Here is an 18,874-nt window from a genome sequence, read left to right on the forward strand (position 1 = left end):
GCCAAATAAATTCATAGGGAAAAATAAAGGAGATATACACCCTTCTGAGTGGGTGACGGGCTCTAGAAGAACCCAGAGCTGTCCATCAAAACCTGTAAGCAGATTGGCATTAAAGAAGAGGGGGCGCTACATATGCAGTCTCTTATTTTCACTGCTGAACCTGTAAATATATAGGTCTTTCATCATAGAAAACAACCTCTTAATTCTCTCTCTATATATTTTTACTTGGAAACTGAAACCTTATCTTAATTAGCATAACACTTATGGGAATTTCAATCAAACATCACAATCACTACAGCAATAGCTTACATGAAAAAGTAACAATGTATTCTTAGCTGTTTTTTTAATTAAATTTAGCAGCAAGACATGACAGGAACAAGCTCCATGGGACCAACCAGCTCTCTGTGGACCTCTAGCAACTATTCCACAGACCACAGTTGGGGAACTCTGACCTAATACAATTCTACATTCCATGCAAGTAGTCCACAACAAAAGATCCTAATTATTATTACTCTAATCTTAGCCAACCTAAAAGCCGGTTTTATCAGTCACTCTACAGTTTCCACCGCTCTGCAATTAATGAACCTAGGAATATTTCTAAATGCTGAGATTTGAATATTATTAAATGCTTTTCACTAAGTACATTAAAACAAAAATTAAATAGAAAATCTGAAGACTACAGTAACCTCGAGTTGCCCAGCCACTGTGAATCCAGGTCAAAGCATAGCTCTGTTTTTACATACTTTGATTTTAATTGTGAAAGTATAAACTATCAAGTGATTTTCTACTCTACCACACCCAAACACAAACCAGAGTAATAAAATTAAGTTTTCCAAAGTATTTTTAATTGTCAACATTAACAATACAGGTCAATTAGGGAAAGATTTTTTTTTTTAAATACACTTTGCAAACTAAAAATACCTGACTACTATCACACAATAAGAAAAGGAGTACTTGTGGCACCTTAGAGACTAACCAATTTATTTGAGCATGAGCTTTCGTGAGCTACAGCTCACTTCATCAGATGTTTACCGTGGAAACTGCAGCAGACTTTATATACACACAGAAATCATGAAACAATACCTCCTCCCACCCCACTGTCCTATTACCAGCAGGACAGTGGGGTGGGAGGAGGTATTGTTTCATGATTTCTGTGTGTATATAAAGTCTGCTGCAGTTTCCACGGTAAACATCTGATGAAGTGAGCTGTAGCTCACGAAAGCTCATGCTCAAATAAATTGGTTAGTCTCTAAGGTGCCACAAGTACTCCTTTTCTTTTTGCGAATACAGACTAACACGGCTGTTCCTCTGAAACCTATCACACAATGTAACTGCTGGCTATTTTTACCAATAGTCGAGGGCTTAATCCTGCAAACCATAGTTATAGGAGCAGTCCCTACTCCTACACTTACACACATGCTTAAATTTAAATAAAAAACAGTTACTCACCTTCTCGTAACTATTATTCTTCGAGATATGTTGCTCATATCCATTCCAATTAGTTGTGTGTGCACTGCGTACACAGTCGTTGGAAAGTTTTTCCCTTAGCAGCACCCGTCAGGTCGGCTGTCGAACCCCCTGGAGTGGCGCCTTCATGGCACTCAACATATGACCCTGCCGACCAGGTGCCTCCTCAGTTCCTTCTTGCAGGTTACTCTGACAGAGGGAAAGGCAGGTAGGTTTGCAATGAATATGAGCAACACATCTCAAAGAACAACAGTTACGAGAAGGTGAGTTACCATTTTTTCTTCGAGTGATTGCTCATATCGATTCCAATTAGGTGACTCCTAAGCCTTACCTAGACGGTGGGGTCAGAGTTATGGAATCGCAGATTGGAGCACTGCTCTACCAAAAGCTGCATCATCTCTGGCATCTATCCTCCGGGTCGGAGACAAGGTGGACTTGTTCACGTTGAGGAGGAGACCCAGTCTCTCAAATGTGGATGTGACCAGACCAACCTGCGACTCCACCTGTTCTCTGGTGTGCCCCCTGAGCAGCCAATCATCAAAGTAAGGGTATACCTGCACCTTCCTCCTTTGGAGGAAGGCTGTTACCACTGACATGCACTTGGTGAACACTTGTGGTGCTGTCAACAGGCTGAAGGGAAGGACTGTGAACTGATAAGGTTTGTGATCGACCAAAACCATTAAGAAGCATCCGTGAGCAGGGTGAATTGCTATGTGAAAGTACGCGTCTTTCACGTCAAGGGTGGTGAACCAGTTTCCCAGATCCAGAGAAGGGATAATTGTATTGACGGAAACCATGCGGAACTTCAACTTCACCATGAACTCGTTGAGTCCTCACAGGTCTAGAATGGGTCTGAGACCTCCTTTAGCTTTGGGGATTAGGAAGTAGCAGAAAGAGAATCCCTTGCCCCTAAGATCCTGAGGAATCTCCTCCACCACTCCTATAGCAAGGAGTGCCTGCACCTCCTGGATTAGGAGTTGCTTGTGAGAAGGGTCCCTGAAGAGGGACGGGGAAGGGAGGGTAGGAGCAGAATTGAAGAGAATATCCCACTTCCACCATGCAAAGAACCCAGTGATCCGATGTTATTTGGGACCACACATGGTAGAAGTGGGATAGACTGTTCAAAAAACAAGAGGAAGGATCCGGTGTAGAGACAGGTGCACCTTCAAAATGTCTATTTTGAGCCCGATGAAGGCTTAGTCGGGCCCTGGCCCTGTCCGGATGGGGGATGGGAAGGCTTATACTTGCCATTCCTACCCCTGTGCCTGTAAAAATCCTGCCTCGGACAAGGAGGATACGAACACTGTTGCTGTGGTTTGGCCTTAAACAGCTTCCATTGGGTTGCCAGGTATGCATACCCAAAGATTTCATTGTCGCCCTGGAGCCTTTGAGGCTATGCAGTCTGGAGTCAGTCTGTTCAGCAAATAGGCCCAGCCTGTCAATGGGTAGATCTTGCATAGTTTGCTGAACCTTGGGCAGGAGCCCCGAAGCTTGCAACCATGAACTATGCTGCACAGCTATCCCTGAGGACAAGGTGTGCGCTGCTGAGTCCACAGTGAGGCCTGCAAAGAGGTCCGCGCTACTACCTTGCCCTCCTCGACAGTTGCCCCAAACCAGCTCTCTAAACTTCAGCACAGAGTTCCAGGAGTTAAAACTGTACCTGCTCAGGATTGCCTGCTGGTTGGCAATCCTGAGTTGTAAGCCCCCCCGTGGAGTAAACTTTGCGTTCGAATAAATGGGGTGAGTTCTGAAGTGTGGGAACCACTCCTCCCTTGCTTCCAGTGCTGCTTCTGCACCGGTGAACGGGATCGGTGTTGGGCTGGTCCTACGTTCTTCGGTGTCGGGGAGTTATGGTGCTGAAGGTCTCTACCGGAGTCCTTTCGCGGTGCTGCCACTGCCGCCGGGGCACTGCACAGGAGGAACTCAACGCCGGATCCTGTCGCACCAGTGCAGGTTGTGGTCTAGTGCCACCTCCATAAGGAGCTGCTTCAATCTAAAGTCCTGCTCCTTCTTGGTTCGGGGGCAAAAGCCCTTACAAATCCTGCACTTTTCAGACTGATGTGCTTCCCCCAGACACTTTAACCAAGCGTCATGAGGGTCGCCTGTTGGCTTGGGCTTGTTGCAGGAATCATAGAATCATAGAATATCAGGGTTGGAAGGGACCCCAGAAGGTCATCTAGTCCAACCCCCTGCTCGAAGCAGGACCAATTCCCAGTTAAATCATCCCAGCCAGGGCTTTGTCAAGCCTGACCTTAAAAACCTCTAAGGACTTGAACCCCAGGGACTTAGGCATGTACGTCCCCCAAAGAGAACACACAGTCAGGGTGGAAGGTAACCCCCCTCCCCCACCCCCCAGTCCAACAGCTTACTAACTACTAACTAGAACTACAATAACTAAGAACTGAACAACTACAAAATACAAACAGTTTGAAAGAGAAGCTAAGGAAACGTGGAGAGCTTGCAAAGCAAGACGCTACAGTTCCAACAACCGTCACTGGCAGCAACAAGGAACTGAGGAGGCACCCAGTCGACAGGGTCATACACTGAGCATATTGAAGGTGCCACTCCAGGGGGCTCCACAGCCAACCCCACGGGTGCTACTTTGGGAAAAACTTTCTGACAATTGTGCACCTGGCACATGCACACCTAATTGGAATCAATATGAGCAATCACGTGAAGAAGAATTCTCTATTAACGTCTAATTTATGCAGTAATTTATGCTAACTAGATCCAAACTTACTGAACAAAATAAAACTGCTAAAGGAAAACAGAAGCACACCAAAATATTCAAATGTATCTGGCAACTCACTTAAATTGGCTATTTCCAGGGCTCTTGATTATGCAGCAATTTCCCTCAGCAGTTGAAGAGGGAATGAGCACATGCCGTTCCAAAGTAAACTACCTTTACCAGGGATTATTTTAACCTTTTCATAATACATAGGGCAAAATTCCCAAGATACTTTCTAATGCTGCACATTGATTTATCATTCATCATACTTCACCCCAGTAGCTAACCCCTGCAAAATACTGCTTGCACTCTTATATTTCCTTCTTCCCAGGGCAAGTTTTGTGGCTTCTTGACCTAGGTTAATAAGTCTTTATTCACAATAGCAACTGAGATCATGAGGACTCCCTGAACTGAACTGGGGACCATAGTCTTGACATTTCAGATAACATGATGAATTGTTCAAATAACATTCTTCTAACCAGTTATATTTTCAAGTGAAGTCAATGAAACTTCCATGTAGTGTCTATACATTTTCTACAATTCCCTAATGAACAATTTCAGTTTTAATTGCTTTTGTCTTTTCGCAAGACAGGGTTTTATTGGGGGGTGGGATAGCAAGGCAGAAATATACATGCACACAAAGGTGGGGCAGGAGATAGTATATAATCTATACATATGAAAGCTGAGCTATTCCACTTTTTTTTTCCCCAGCCCTTCTCTTGATTCCAGGTCTGTTTGTGTGTCCCTCCCCTTGCCCCCTTAGTGCTCCACTCTATTCTCTTGCACACCTCTCCCTAATGAATCATTAAAGCAGTGGCAGCAGGACACTGCATCTCTGTACTTCCTCTCCTCCTCCTGCAGAGGAATAGCAGCATGGCACCAGCTGAACTGGTTGTTTCTTCCCACCTCCTGAAAGCTGTACTGATGCAAGCTGGTGTGGGGACGCACAGCCTCTGAGGCATGTACCTCTTGGGTGCTTAGGGGGGACTGAGTTGAGGTCCTCATTTGGAACAGATTCTTCTCCAACCTGAGCTGCAGCATCAGTGAGGGAAGAACGAGTTCTACAGCCACCCCTGGCTAGCAACTAACATCTCAGTCTTTCAGAAATATGTAAGATTCTTCAATGAAAATGTGCACACAGCTGTTTGTGTAGACAGGGGTGCACTGGTGTTTTTAGTGTAAAATTATATACACTGTACACAAGATTTACATAAAACTCACATAGACTGTTAAGAAAGAAAATCATGCATCTGTAACTTATATCAAAGACTCCAGCATGGGCAGCGGGTGAACACGGACTTGGTGAGGCTAGTCCCTGGCCGGCCCACCCCTTCTGTCCAGGGCCCTACCCCTCCCACTCCCCTTCCACCACCAGAGCCGTCCCTCCTACCCCCACCAGTCCTGGGCCGCCTGAGCACCTGTCCCCCCAGTGCCGAGTGGGCGGGTGGGCAGGCAGCTGAGCACAGCCCCCAGCATGGTGGGTGAGCAGGCAGCATGACCCCCAGCCCCGGAGTGTCGGGTGGCACGAACACCGGTTCCAGCCACCCTGAGTCCTTGGCTGCAGGCCAGCCCCCAGTAGTGCCCAGGGCAAGGGCACCAGAGCCCTTCCAAAAGTGTGGGCGGGGCCCACGTGGAGGCAAAAGCAGCCCCCTGACTGTGTCCCAGGTCCCCCACCCAGGGCAGGTGGAGGAACCCAGGCTCCCCACAGCTGCTTGCGCAGCTCTCCCCGACACAGCTCCGGGGGGGCACCCCGCCCGCCTGTGGCAGGTCCGCGACTCCTCACAGCTGCCCGCATAGCTCCTACTGTAGCCGGGCTGCGGCTCCAAGGCCCGGCCTGCCCCTGCCCAGCCAGAGCCGGGTCAGGAAGAGCTGTGCAAGCAGCTGTGGGGAGCCGGCATGGAGTCACAGACCCTCCTTCTGTACCCCCGGGCAGGTGGAGGGTCCACCATGGCTCCCCACAGCTGCCGGTGAGGGCTGCCCAGAAGGGCTCCGCACTTGCCTGGCCTGGCCGGGGCTTCAGGCACAAGAGGAGGGCAAGGGGGCAGGGTCTGCCCTGGTGAAAAAGTGGACGGGTCAGGCCTGTCTACTTTCAAAAAGTGGGAGGGCTATGGCTCCCTCCCTCCCCCCCCCCCCCCCCCCGGTTCCGGCACCATTGGCCCCGGGTCCCAGCTACATGGGAAGGAAGAGCTGCAGCAGAGCGCAGCGAGAAGCAGGAGGGCGACTGGGGGTGGGGCCATGCAGGCTATTTGAGTAGGCTTAGCCTTCCCCTGCCTTTGATACCTGCCACCTGTGGACTGCTGGTACCTAAATCTGCATGCAAAGCAATCTATCCTGAAAAATGATCCCTCACTCTCACAGATCTTGGGAGACAGACCAGTCCTCGCTTACAGACAACCCCCGAACCTGAAGCAAATACTCTCCAGCAACCACACACCACACAATAAAAACACTAACCCTGGAACCTATCCTTGCAACAAAGCCCGATGCCAACTCTGTCCACATATTTAATCAAGTAACACCATCATAGGACCTAATCACATTAGCCACGCCATTAGAACACTTCAATCTCTTTGGTCACTCGATTACAGACCTAAAAGTGGCAATTCTTCAACAAAAAAAACTTCAAAAACAGACTCCAAGGAGAGACTGCTGAATTGGAATTAATTTGCAAACTGGATACAATTAACTTAGGCTTGAATAGAGACTGGGAGTGGATGGGTCATTACACAAAGTAAAACTATTTCCCCATGTTTATTCCCCCCTCCTCCCCCCACATTCCTCAGATGTTCTTGTCAACTGCTGGAAACGGCCCACCTTGATTATCACTACAAAAGGTCTTGCCCCTCCCCCCTGCCCCCGCCCGCTCTCCTGCTGGTAATAGCTCATCTTAAGTGATCACTCTCCTTACAGTGTGTATGGTTAACACCCATTGTTTCATGTTCTCTATGTATACAAATCTCCCCACTGTATTTTCCACTGAATGCATTCGATGAAGTGAGCTGTAGCTCACGAAAGTTTATGCTCAAATAAATTTGTTAGTCTCTAAGGTGCCACAAGTCCTCCTTTTCTTTTTACAAGTACTCCTGTTCTTTTTGCGGTTACAGACGAACACAGCTGCTACTCTGAAACCTGACATTATCATACTGTCTGCAGCAAGATCTTCACATCTCATTAACAACATAAGGAAGGCTCAATCACAGATACAATAGTCTATCAAGACTGCCAAATACATGAATTATAGGTGGTTAGGTTTGAAAGGTTTGCTTGCATAAAGATGTATCACCCACTTCTCAAAAATTGTAAAGATACAAGTCCTTCCACAGAAAAGTTTCCAATGAGATGCTCCCATACAGGGAATACATTAAAGGCAAATTCTTAAAATGATTTCCCTGTGTTGCATAGATAAATCTAGCAATTGTGCACCTAAGTGATCACACATTTTAATACTTTCAACAGGAGGTGCTTAAAGCCATCAAAACAATTGCATGCTTAAATCAGAGATAAAGAAAGAATAGTTGGGACTGGGAACATAATTGGTCAACCTGATGACCACGTATATTTAAAATAACATGGGACAATAAATTAGTAGCTTTATTTTTCATATGTAAGTAATTACGATTTAACAGCACTTCATAATCATAGGACTGGAGGGGACCTCAAGAGGTCATTTAGTCCAGTCCCCTGCACTCATGGCAGGACTAAGTATTATCTAGAACAGTAGTTCTCAACCTATTTATCATTATGGGCCACAGGTTAAGAACCACAGCACCCCACCCCAAACTCCCCTACACACCCCTATGCCCAAAGCCCCAGCCCGCCCACAGAGTTGGACCAGGAACAGACCCAAGGTGCAGGGCAGCCCCTACCCTGACCCCTCCATGCGGCAGCCCCGACCCCGGACACCGCCAGATGCCGCCTGGCAGCAGGGCGGCACAGCCCCGAGCCCAGACCCCACTGTGCAGAGCACGGTGGCCTGGCAGCCCCAAGCGCAGACTCCGCTGTATGGGGCAGGACAGCCAGGGCCCTAGACCCCACCACACCAGGTGGTGGGGAAGCCCACAGCCCCGACCCACAGGCCCAGCAGCCTTTAGCATACAGCAGCTGTGTACAACACAATTCACTCAGGACTTCAGCTGAGCCGCAACTGTGTGCTAACTGGGCCGCGGATTGAGTACCACTGATCTAGACCATCCCTGACAGGTGTTTGTCTAACCTGCTCTTTGTCTAGCCTCCCTAGGCAATTTATTCCAGTGCTTAATCACCCTAACAGTTAGGAAGTTTTTCCTAATGTCCAACCTAAACCGCCCTTGCTGCAATTTAAACCCATTTCTTCTTGTCCTAAGCTCAGTGGTTAAGGAGAACAATTTTTCTCCCTCCTCCTTGTAACAATCTGATGTACCTGAAAACTGTTATGTCCCCCTCAGTCTTCTTTTCTCCAGACTAAACAAACCCAATGTTTTTAATGTTTAATTCCCTTGAATTACTAATCTATTAATTTTTAAGTCTTGTTAGCGAGTTTCTTTTGTATGACATTTAAACAAAATGTAAGAGACAAAAAGATGACAAAATAAGAAGAAAACAAAATAGAGTTAATATTAGTTCATTTTTTGTTACAAAGGCCATTGTTTGGGGTAGCTGTTTACATAGGGCCTTATTCAACACCCACTGATGTCAATGGAAAGATTCTCTGACTTCAGTGTGTACTGGATGAGATCAATAGTACGAATGAAGGCATAAATACAAGGGAAATGTATGTAAATGACAAACAATTGGTTGTCAGTAACAGGGAGCACAAAAACTTTGCCATAGATTTTTTTTTTTAATCTGTACTTTACAGTCACTTCGCTCGGGTAGGCACAAGATGGTACTTGCAAAAGTTATTTTTGATTATAAAAGATGTTTACTTTTATGAGGAGGTGCAGCTGCATGTTACCACCTGCTCACACTACACTGTTTGCTAATGTAGCCCTACAATGACTGCTCATGAAAATTTACGATATACCAACGAGCATACCAAAGATAATTTGTATGAATTTGGCATACAATTTAAGCCTTGCATTTTCCCTCTGCCGCACTTAGTTTCAATCCTTTCTCACTTTCCATCTTGGCCAAAATATTTTGAGACAAGCACAACTTGTGCTAAATGACAACAAGGGGAGGACAGGATAATAGCCTACAAATGTATGAAGGCTGTAAATACTAAGGAAGACGATGAGTTATTTAGGGTGGTACAAAGGGACGTAAGTAGGAGTAATGGAAAATAAATTACAAAGAGAAATTTTATATAGAATACCAGAAAAAATGCTTTGAAAATAAAGTCTTTGGTATTTGACTACGACAATCTCCCAGAGAATAGTGGAAACCCTATTATTTGGGGTATTTAAAACTAGAATGAACAAAATTCTAGAAAATATGTTACAAGTGAAAATCCTGCCTTGGCAGAGAAATGTACTGGCTGACCTACCAGATCTTCTCCATTTCCAGCATCTGTTGGGTAGCTATGATACAACACAATTCACTCAGGACTTCAATGCTCATGAGTTCTGTAATAAACTCGTCTTTATGGTTTAGAACAGCATGATCAGCATTCACAGAATATAGTATCCCCTTCCTTTTACAAATTATAAGCATTTCACTAAAATATACAAACAGGGTATACACAAAGCCTCATTGTGGGTGAATTCATGTTTTCATTTAGTACGCAGGAGCATGTACTTCATTGCTACTGATAAGATATTCAACAAGGAGAATCTGGGTTTTCTAAGAAACTTTTAAGATAATTAAAATAGCCAGATCCAAAGCAAAAGAATCAGCCTTGGGCAGGATTCTATGATTAATACCTTGTATAATAAAAAAATCAACAAGATAGAAGCAACTGTAAACACTCAAAAAGAAACCCAACTGAAATGTCCCTCCTGATTAAAGTATTTTTAGAGACAATACAATCTAATGCATCGCTTCTATTGAGCATTATACTGCCTCTTAACTGCATTAATGCAGTAACCTAGTGTGCTCTCTTTGTGATGCAAATTCACTCAAATACTGTGCTTTCCATAAAAAATTCACACATATATTGCATTGACAATTGCAGATTGGGGAATAACCCTAAATGTCCTTCAATATCTAAGCATTGCATTTAAGTCTGGTCTATACTATCAGTTTCTGGGGAGTCTTCTACTGCTGCTGCATCAGTGAGATATTTCCTCAAACAGCTGAAACAGACACAATCATAAGTTGACATATCACATGCAAAAGCCAAGTAAAAGATCTTTAAGGGGACCTACACCAGAGATTTTTGGAGAAGGAAGGTAATTGGGGTGAGGAGGATGGGAGATATCCTTCCCTCGAAGCTAGAGATTTACATATGGCCCCTGCAACCCAAAAGAATCAGCTTTGGGAAGGACTAAAGACTACAACCAAAACAATAACCCACTGTAACACCTAAATTTAATCTTTTATTCATTCTGGGTATACTACATAAAGGAAATTTGAATCCCTGTCACAATGGAGTTGGGATTTTCCAGAGGGATATTTTTTTAAAATAAACATACCAAAACCCAGTTGATCACTTGTAAAAATTAAATGAATCTGGCAGCCCCAAAGACCATAGACCTCTATTTTTTTTACAGAACCGGTAGAACACAGGGGCAGTCACAGACCAAGCTGCCATATATTTCTTTGCCCACAAACCTCAAGCCCGACTTGGAGGAACATATCTGGGAGTGACAGATTAGTTCCATCTGTAAATTCATTCAGTCCTTGGACCCTCCATTAAAATTGCCAATGACAGTGCCAATTGAGGTTTTCATTATACGGACATGTTCACTGGGAACTGGACTGAAACCACAGACTTGTTTTTCAGAGGTCATTGAACAACCATCAGACAGCAACAATTTTCAGCTACTACTGACCTCTGTTAGATCTGAACCACTGATTTTGAGGTGAAGTGATGCATATCCCAATAGTGTGAGCCATCTATTCCTCCCACCATTAATTTTAATTAAACAATCAATTTTTTCTACATCATTTAGCTTGTGCATAATATGGGAAAATAAATTATACTCATCCGCTGCAGTTCTGTGACATGAGCAGTAAAATGGTATAAGGTTGATTTTGTGTGGTCCTTCAGTCTAGCTGTGGAGTAGGATAGCATCATCTATCTTGAATAACTCACATAAACTGTTATAAGAGCTAAATTAAGACACAGTCCATTTAGTTGGATCTACTCATTGAATCTGCTGACTGAACAGATTCAAAGACAGATAAGCTTTATGGAACAGAAAATGTACTGTAATATAGAAAAAAATGAGATTCTCACCAAATATGTTCAGATCTGAGATTCATGAAGGGGAAAAAAATGCTCCATAGAGTTTCAGTTTACATATAAAAAGGCAAACACACCTCCTTGAATCATTGGTTGTGTGTAGTAGCCTTCTGTAACTCATGCAAAATAGAAATTTTCAATTGTTCAATTCAGCTAATGCTGTCCATTCGAGTGCCATTCTATAAAAAGGTTTCAGGGATCAGAGAAAACGAAATGGAACATGCCAAACAAGATATTAACAAAAATGTATATCAAGGGGGGAAAAGCATACGCTATATTGTATGCCAAGTATTTTGAACATTTGCAACTTTACAAACCACTGAAGAATGAATTAAATATAATAGACTGATTCTTGACTAAGAGCAAAAGGAGACAGCTTCCTTGTTTGACTCCAATAAAGTATTTCCTGAAAAATGTTGCGTCTCTTTTGAACTAAAAAAAAGTTACCTAGAACACGGGTATTTAAGATTTTCATTTCCAATTATACTTATAAAGAAAAAATCCACTTGTTACACATTGCTAATTGGAAGTATCAAATAAAACAACATAATGACTGCATTGTTTGAAATATCCATATCAGCTATCATATCAAGGTAAATCTGTTTTACTACGTTTAAGGGATATAAATCCTGAACCTTCCTGAGCAACTTCTGGTACTGGCCAGTGTCAAATACAAAATATTTGACCAGTTGAACCACTGGTCTGATCAAGATTGCAAATTCCTATGTCTCTACACTCTTCCTATAACATTTACATTTCATAGAATTCCTATGTCAACAACCATGCAAGTAACTGGAAATTAAACAGTGAAACCACAACAGTTTGCATAAGTCTGACATTTCTATTTTAAATTTCGGCTTACATTAATCTTGTACTTACTGTGGTCTCGATCCTTAGGGGATATACACTCTTGTATAGACTCTGTTATCCCAAGGCTGGCAGCAGTAGGGAGTGGGCCAAGCAGAGATTCTAGTGCAGGTGGCCATACAGGAGTTTCATTTCCATTTTTGCATTCTCTCCCTTCATTTTTCTTTAATCTATCTTTATCGAGAAGTTCATTACAAAAGTCCTTGTTTAAATGATTAGCAGCTGCTTCCAGTTCTTCATCTTCTGCCTCCTCCTCTCCAAATACGCTAGCAGTATTATCTTCTATAGATTCTGTAATGGGGGGAGAGGGGGGGAAATCAAATAACTTCATACCATCTGTTACTAAACTAAGTACATGAAGAGCAGCTCACTTAAAAAAATAAAAACCATTAGAGAACAATCTGCAGAAGAACAGAGAGTATTTCAGTACATTGTATGAATATACGGAATTTCCAGATGTGCTTTAAAATCATTGCTTTAGCGTTTAAAATATGTCTCTTCTGAAAATAATAAGTTAAAATTGCTTCTATTGTGCAATAATACTGCAAGTAAGTAGTTCTAGTAATAAGAGCTAAATACTTGTCATGATAATTAAGGCTAATATTCAACCTATAAACAGTACTGTGAAAACCTTCTGTGTGGGAATACAGAGGCACAAAGGTACATGCCCACTGGTTTGGGGTAAATTTCATGTTAACCTGAAGTACCAACACCACCCCTGTTAAATTGCACTTGAGAGTAATTTGTCACAGCCATTCATGCCATTACAATAGTTCTATTTTTTAAAATGTATACAATTTTGGTAAATTCCAGTACTACTCAAGTTGATGTCTGATATTTGAAGCATGGTATTTTGTGGGCTGGCAATATGCATTCCATTCCTCAGAGAACTCCAGTCTAAGTCAAGACTTAAATGTTTTGTTGCACCCAACTTTTCACAGCATAATGTATGAAACTGCATATATATAAATACACAACAAAGAAATGGAGCAGTATATAGCATAATAAAAGATCATACAAAATAACGTGAGTAGGATTTGACCCCCATTGCTACTTTTAAAATATTCATCGTCTTTTATATACTTACCATCTTTAGTCAAATTTGCTAATACTCCTTTTGCCTTTGGCCTACTATTTTCTAATTCATTCTCTATTTCATCTTGGTAAATTGATATTTCACCTGTGGCAATTAAATAAAAATAAAAGTTCAGAAACCATTCATGTTATTTGGTGTAGCCAAGTGATACAGTGTATTGAATGGGACTTGTACCTTCAACATCTTCAAGCTTTTTTGACAGCGCTTTCTCAAGCTGAAAAGAAAAAATGAGTAACAGAATGAAATATGAATATGCTACGATTAAATCATTTTAATATCTGTTCCTCTATTAAGAAACTTAAATACACATGGTACTATAGAAAGATGGTAATGTACATTTCTTCCATAAAGTGTTCGTAATCTAGGACAGACCAGACAGACAAAAGACAAGTATCAAAATATTGTTTGAAATAAAGTACTGATTAAACCTATATCTCAACCTGACAGAGAGGAACTTTCACACTGTCTCACCTAAAATGAGGCACCAACTCTCCCCTCTATCCAAGCACAGCTCAGACATAGTGGAGAATAGCAGCTGCAGTTGCAGCTCCCTGATTCTTGGCCACCCACCCCCAGGAGAAGTTGCAGAAGCTGGGTGCCTACTCTAACTTCCATCACCATCGTAAAGTCCATAATGGAGTTAATGCTAGCAGACGATCAGCTATAGGGGAGCTCAGTTGCATTGGAAGAGATTTCCCTTACACAAGGGGAATTCTCCTAGGGGAAATCCGTGGCCATAAGCAGCTCAAAGTGAACATGGTGGACCAAAAAAATCCAGCCTCCGAGAAACATCCTAATGTTAACAGTCATTCTTGTATTTCTCAGTCTAGTATTTCAGATACCTGTGTTTAAACAGGGACTCTCCTCCTCCTCACAGTCCAGCTTGTTTCTCGTACGAAAATACTTCCGAATTCTAACATTGTGGTCCAGAATATCGCATCTTAAAACAGGATGCGGTCATGTTTTGTACAAACTGTATTTTAACACTAAATATAGTATTTTATACAAACTGATTCTGCGGTTAAGTAATAATCCTGTGTTTGTAACAGTATATTAATTTCACTCCAACATACTAAGTCACAAATTCAACATTAGGCAAAAAGATGTGCTAAGAAGAAGCAAGCCTCCATTTCAACAAACTCAATTCTGTGTGAACCTGAAGCAACTTCATTGTCTACACTCACGTAAGTGAAGAGAATTTGACCCTCTCTTTCTTGTTTATTGCAAATTACCTGGATACATGTATGTGCTCTCTGATGGTGCCAAAAAATACTAAAATATTTTATAATAGAGGACAAAACCCATTTTGGGTGATTCTCAGAGGTACACAACATCCACAGCATAAATGGGAGTTGTAAGTACTCAAGAACTTTGAAGAATGTAGTGTTCAGATTATAAATGTATTTCATTCAAACGTTACAAATTAAAAATAAATGAAAATAAAAAAAAACCAGTAATTGCAAAACTTTGGAGCACTAGCTTTCAACTGTCAACCTTACTGACACTATCTGTCAACTGTACTCTAGCATCTCCATATATAACTGATATTTTTAAAAATCATCTAGAGCACACACATAACATACTCCTCTATGTAACTATACTAATAAAACCAATCTGGTGCATATGATTATTAATTGGCTATTTCTCAAAAAGCCATGCTCTATTTCATGGCAACGTTTATCTGCTGACAGACTTTTAGTGGGACCTCCTCTTGGTCTCCACATGTGAGTAAACACATCCCTCCCCTGAACAGGCACACTATTTCAATGCTAACAATAGTGTACACAAGTAACAGAATCTGCACACACAAAGCCCACATGGCTGCAGAAGTTAGAACCTACCACCACTACATGAACAAGCTATGGCAGGAAACCACCACCAACAGATGTGCGTGGGCAGGAATGTAAGTGAAGACTGAGGTCTAAAAATATGACCCACAATGTCTAACCAGGCTTTTGTGTAAAATCTCCAGAGGACATCATAACATTACCAATATTAAGGATGTTCACTTTCAATAGCAAATAACTTGAAACGACATTTAGGACGGTTACAGAATATTTTCATATAAAATACTTGTCAAGCCAGTATTCCTCAAATGAACTAAGCCACACATAAAACCAGTCTTTCAAGTACTGCATGTTGTATCACGAAACAAATTCTATGCAATCTGATTAATGTTAACACCAGTATTTTATTTTTGTATAACAAGAAGTTAGACAAAATTTTAAGTAATGCCTCATTTCCTAACCAAGGGTGTCGCTAGCAAGAACAACATTTGCAACATTTTTTGATCCAATTAACAAACAAGTACTTTTCCAGCTGTGACCTTTGCTAAGTAGGGTAGAAGAGTGAATGTAGCACATATGAGAGGAGCAAAAATCAGGCAGCTCCTCAAGGTTCACATGCAACAAAATCAGCTTAGCTGGTCGAATGAGAGGCCCCAATTTTGTAAGGAAAAAGAATCTTGACACTAGTATGAGGTGGCGAGCATAGTGGAAAGACTCATGCAGAGCAGGTAGGCAGGACGCAACTACAAAAAAGTAGTTAAGAGAACCATGCTCAGAATGGAGATCTGGCACCCACGCCAACATCGTCTTCCCAGTGGGGATGAAGACTGGTCATGGGGTACTGAACCCTGAATCCACAATATAAAAATTAGGTGCTCAGCAGTAAATGCCTTGAAAAAATAAGTAGTTTTACTAAAAACAGAAGTACAGCTGTTGCCATGATATTTAATCACCAACTTCCCCGGATTTGCACTGAGCTAAGCAGTGACTTTGCCCTTTCCCCTGTTCTTGCAGTGGTTGGCTAAGACTGCAGATATGGTTTGGGCCCTCAAAAGAAGGGCTACTATTGACAGGAATCTATTTATGGAATCTATTTATAGTAATCTACTAATTACTATTTATGGCTACTATTGACAGGAATCTGGATGAGTCTGATTCTCTGGAGGAGTTAGTGAAAATGGTGTGGAAGAAATCTTACCGCACCTTTTAATATGTGGCTGGTTTTAATGTCAGGTTTCAGAGTAGCAGCTGTGTTAGTATTAGAGACTAACCAATTTGTTTGAGCATAAGCTTTCACGTTCTCTGTATGTGTGTATAAGTTCCATTCTATGCATCCGATGGAGAGCTGTAGCCCACGAAAGCTTATGCTCAAATAAATGAGTTAGCCACACATTAAAACCAACAGGAGTACTTGTGGCACCTTAGAGACTATCTCCCAGCCAGTACAGAAAAAAATATAAGTTTGTTTGTGGATGCCACCACCTATGCCTCCCACCCTCCCCATGAGAATATGGTGGTAGAAGCAGGAATAGCTAAGGTTAAATTGGTCAGTCATGGCATGGCACACTATCAAGTCCAAAGATGAAAACAGAGACAGAACCACAAGCAGCTCCAAATACAAAGTATTGATAGAATTCACCTCCTGTATCTTTAATTTTCTTTGACCAGCAGTAAATGAAGGAGGATCGCACTCCTCTTCCAAGTCAATCTTCATAAATTCATCTATAGTTAGCTGACTCGTTGGTGTATCTTCAAATTCTGTAAGCCTAACATATATACATAAAATTAAAATACACAATATTTTATTGTGGTATCTTTTAGAACATTCTTTTTTAAACAAGCAGTTTTACAAAAGTTGACAAACTGCTAAATTAAAGATTAAGCGTGTCATCCCAAGAGACTGTGGCTCAAACAAATAAATAGATCATAAAATAAATAAATAAAATAATAAAAAAAAATAATAGCACCCAGCTCTTATAGAGCACTTTTCAAAGGAGATAAATATAATTATCCCCATTCTACAGATAATAAAACTGAGGCACAGGAAGGTAAAATAACTTGCCCCAAGTTACCCAGCAGATCAGTGGCAGAACTGGGACTAGAACCCAGGTCTACTAAGTCCCAATCCATGCCCTATCCACTAGGCTACACAAAAATCAAAATGATTTTGATGGTCTCATCTGTTCCTAAATAAATAAATAAATGACATGACAAATACATGACAAAACTGCCTTTTGATTAGATACAGTATGTAAGAAACAGTAAGTTTTTGTCAAGGAGAGATTCTGGACCTAAGTTCCCTCTAAGCTCTATGGCTGCGCAGCAGGCTATCAAGGGCCATGCAGGTGGGGAGAGGCGCCTCTCCCCCAGCTCTGGCGGGGAGAGGCACCTCTTCCCTGGCCCCGAACTGCTGCAGCAAGAGAGGGCTGGGGAGAATCCTCTCTCCCTGCCGCAGCTTTGAGACAGTCTGCACACCAAGCCCCATATCTATTGCCCCACCCCAGAGCCTGCATCCCCCACACCCCAACCCTCTGTCCCAGCTCTGAGCACCCTCCCACACCCTGAACCCTTCATCCCCAGCCCCACCCCAGAGCCTTCAGCCCTAGCTGGAGCCCTTACCCCCCCATGCCCTAACCCTCAGCCCTGAGCCCCCTCCCACACCCCGAACCCCTCATCCCCAGCCCCACCCCAGAGCCTGCACTCTCAGACAGAGCCCTCATCCCCCCACACCCAAACCCTCTTTCCCAGCCCTGAGCCCCCTGCCACACCCCAAACCCCTCATCCCCAGCCCCATCCCAGAGCCTGCACCCCCAGACAGAGCCCTCACGCACCCCGCACCCTAACCCTGAGCCCCTCCCACACTCCAAACCCCTCGGCCCCACCCCCACCATATATCACCTCCATATTGATGCACATAACAAAATTCATTCTGCACATGAACGTAAAAAATTAGAGGGACTATTGCTCTGGACTGGAACAGCACAATCACTCTAGGTGATAACTGGAAAAACCACATGGAGAAATAAATGCCTACTTTCTGGCTGACTTAAATCAGGGTTATTAATCCTAATAAAAATTCACCAAATTTCCAAACTAAAATATGTATTTATCATTATAGCACAGGAATAAGCTTAAAATTATTCTTAGTATATTAACATTACTGTTAATTTACACAAAGCAGGTCTACAAATAATATAATTTCAACAGTTTTGAAACAACCCATCTTCCCAAACAGAAGACAATGGACTGCAATGGAGAAAAGGGGTCATTTGTTCATTGAATAAATGACACACATGAATACTTGTAAATATATACAGTAAATAGTAATAATATAATTAGCACTTGTTCAGTGGTTCCATTTTAAAAGTTACTATGTTAAGAATATAGAATCTCTCTGAAATCTTTCAAAAGAAAAGAAATTACGTAGGACCAATTTGTTGCATTTTCATCCACCAGTCTCAACATTTGGTGGTTAAGTACTACTCTACTTTCTGCAGATGGAGAAAATGAGACAGAGCAGTAAAGTGTAGAGCTGGTGGAATGATTTTGGGGAGGCCAAAAATGCCCTTTTCACAAGATTGAAATTCTCCATTGGAAAATTTCAA

General features: G+C 42.4%; 1 protein-coding gene across 6 annotated transcripts in view; it reads right to left on the reverse strand.

Moving 5' to 3' along the window:
• BRF1 (BRF1 general transcription factor IIIB subunit) overlaps positions 1-18,874 on the reverse strand; it is a 237,048-nt gene that overhangs the window by 94,319 nt on the left and 123,855 nt on the right. For all 6 annotated transcript variants that reach the window (XR_012159588.1, XM_073349848.1, XM_073349847.1 and 3 more), the window contains exons 8-11: positions 16,909-17,035; positions 13,657-13,696; positions 13,474-13,566; positions 12,399-12,677 (exon numbers count right to left, since the gene is read on the reverse strand). Coding sequence is in view for 5 of the 6 variants with exons in the window: in XM_073349848.1 (XP_073205949.1) it covers positions 12,399-12,677; positions 13,474-13,566; positions 13,657-13,696; positions 16,909-17,035 (539 nt within the window). In the remaining variant the exon portion in view is untranslated. The remainder of the gene's footprint in view (positions 1-12,398; positions 12,678-13,473; positions 13,567-13,656; positions 13,697-16,908; positions 17,036-18,874) is intronic.

This window comes from Lepidochelys kempii, chromosome 6, assembly GCF_965140265.1.
Source record: "Lepidochelys kempii isolate rLepKem1 chromosome 6, rLepKem1.hap2, whole genome shotgun sequence".
NCBI lineage: Eukaryota > Metazoa > Chordata > Testudines > Cheloniidae > Lepidochelys > Lepidochelys kempii.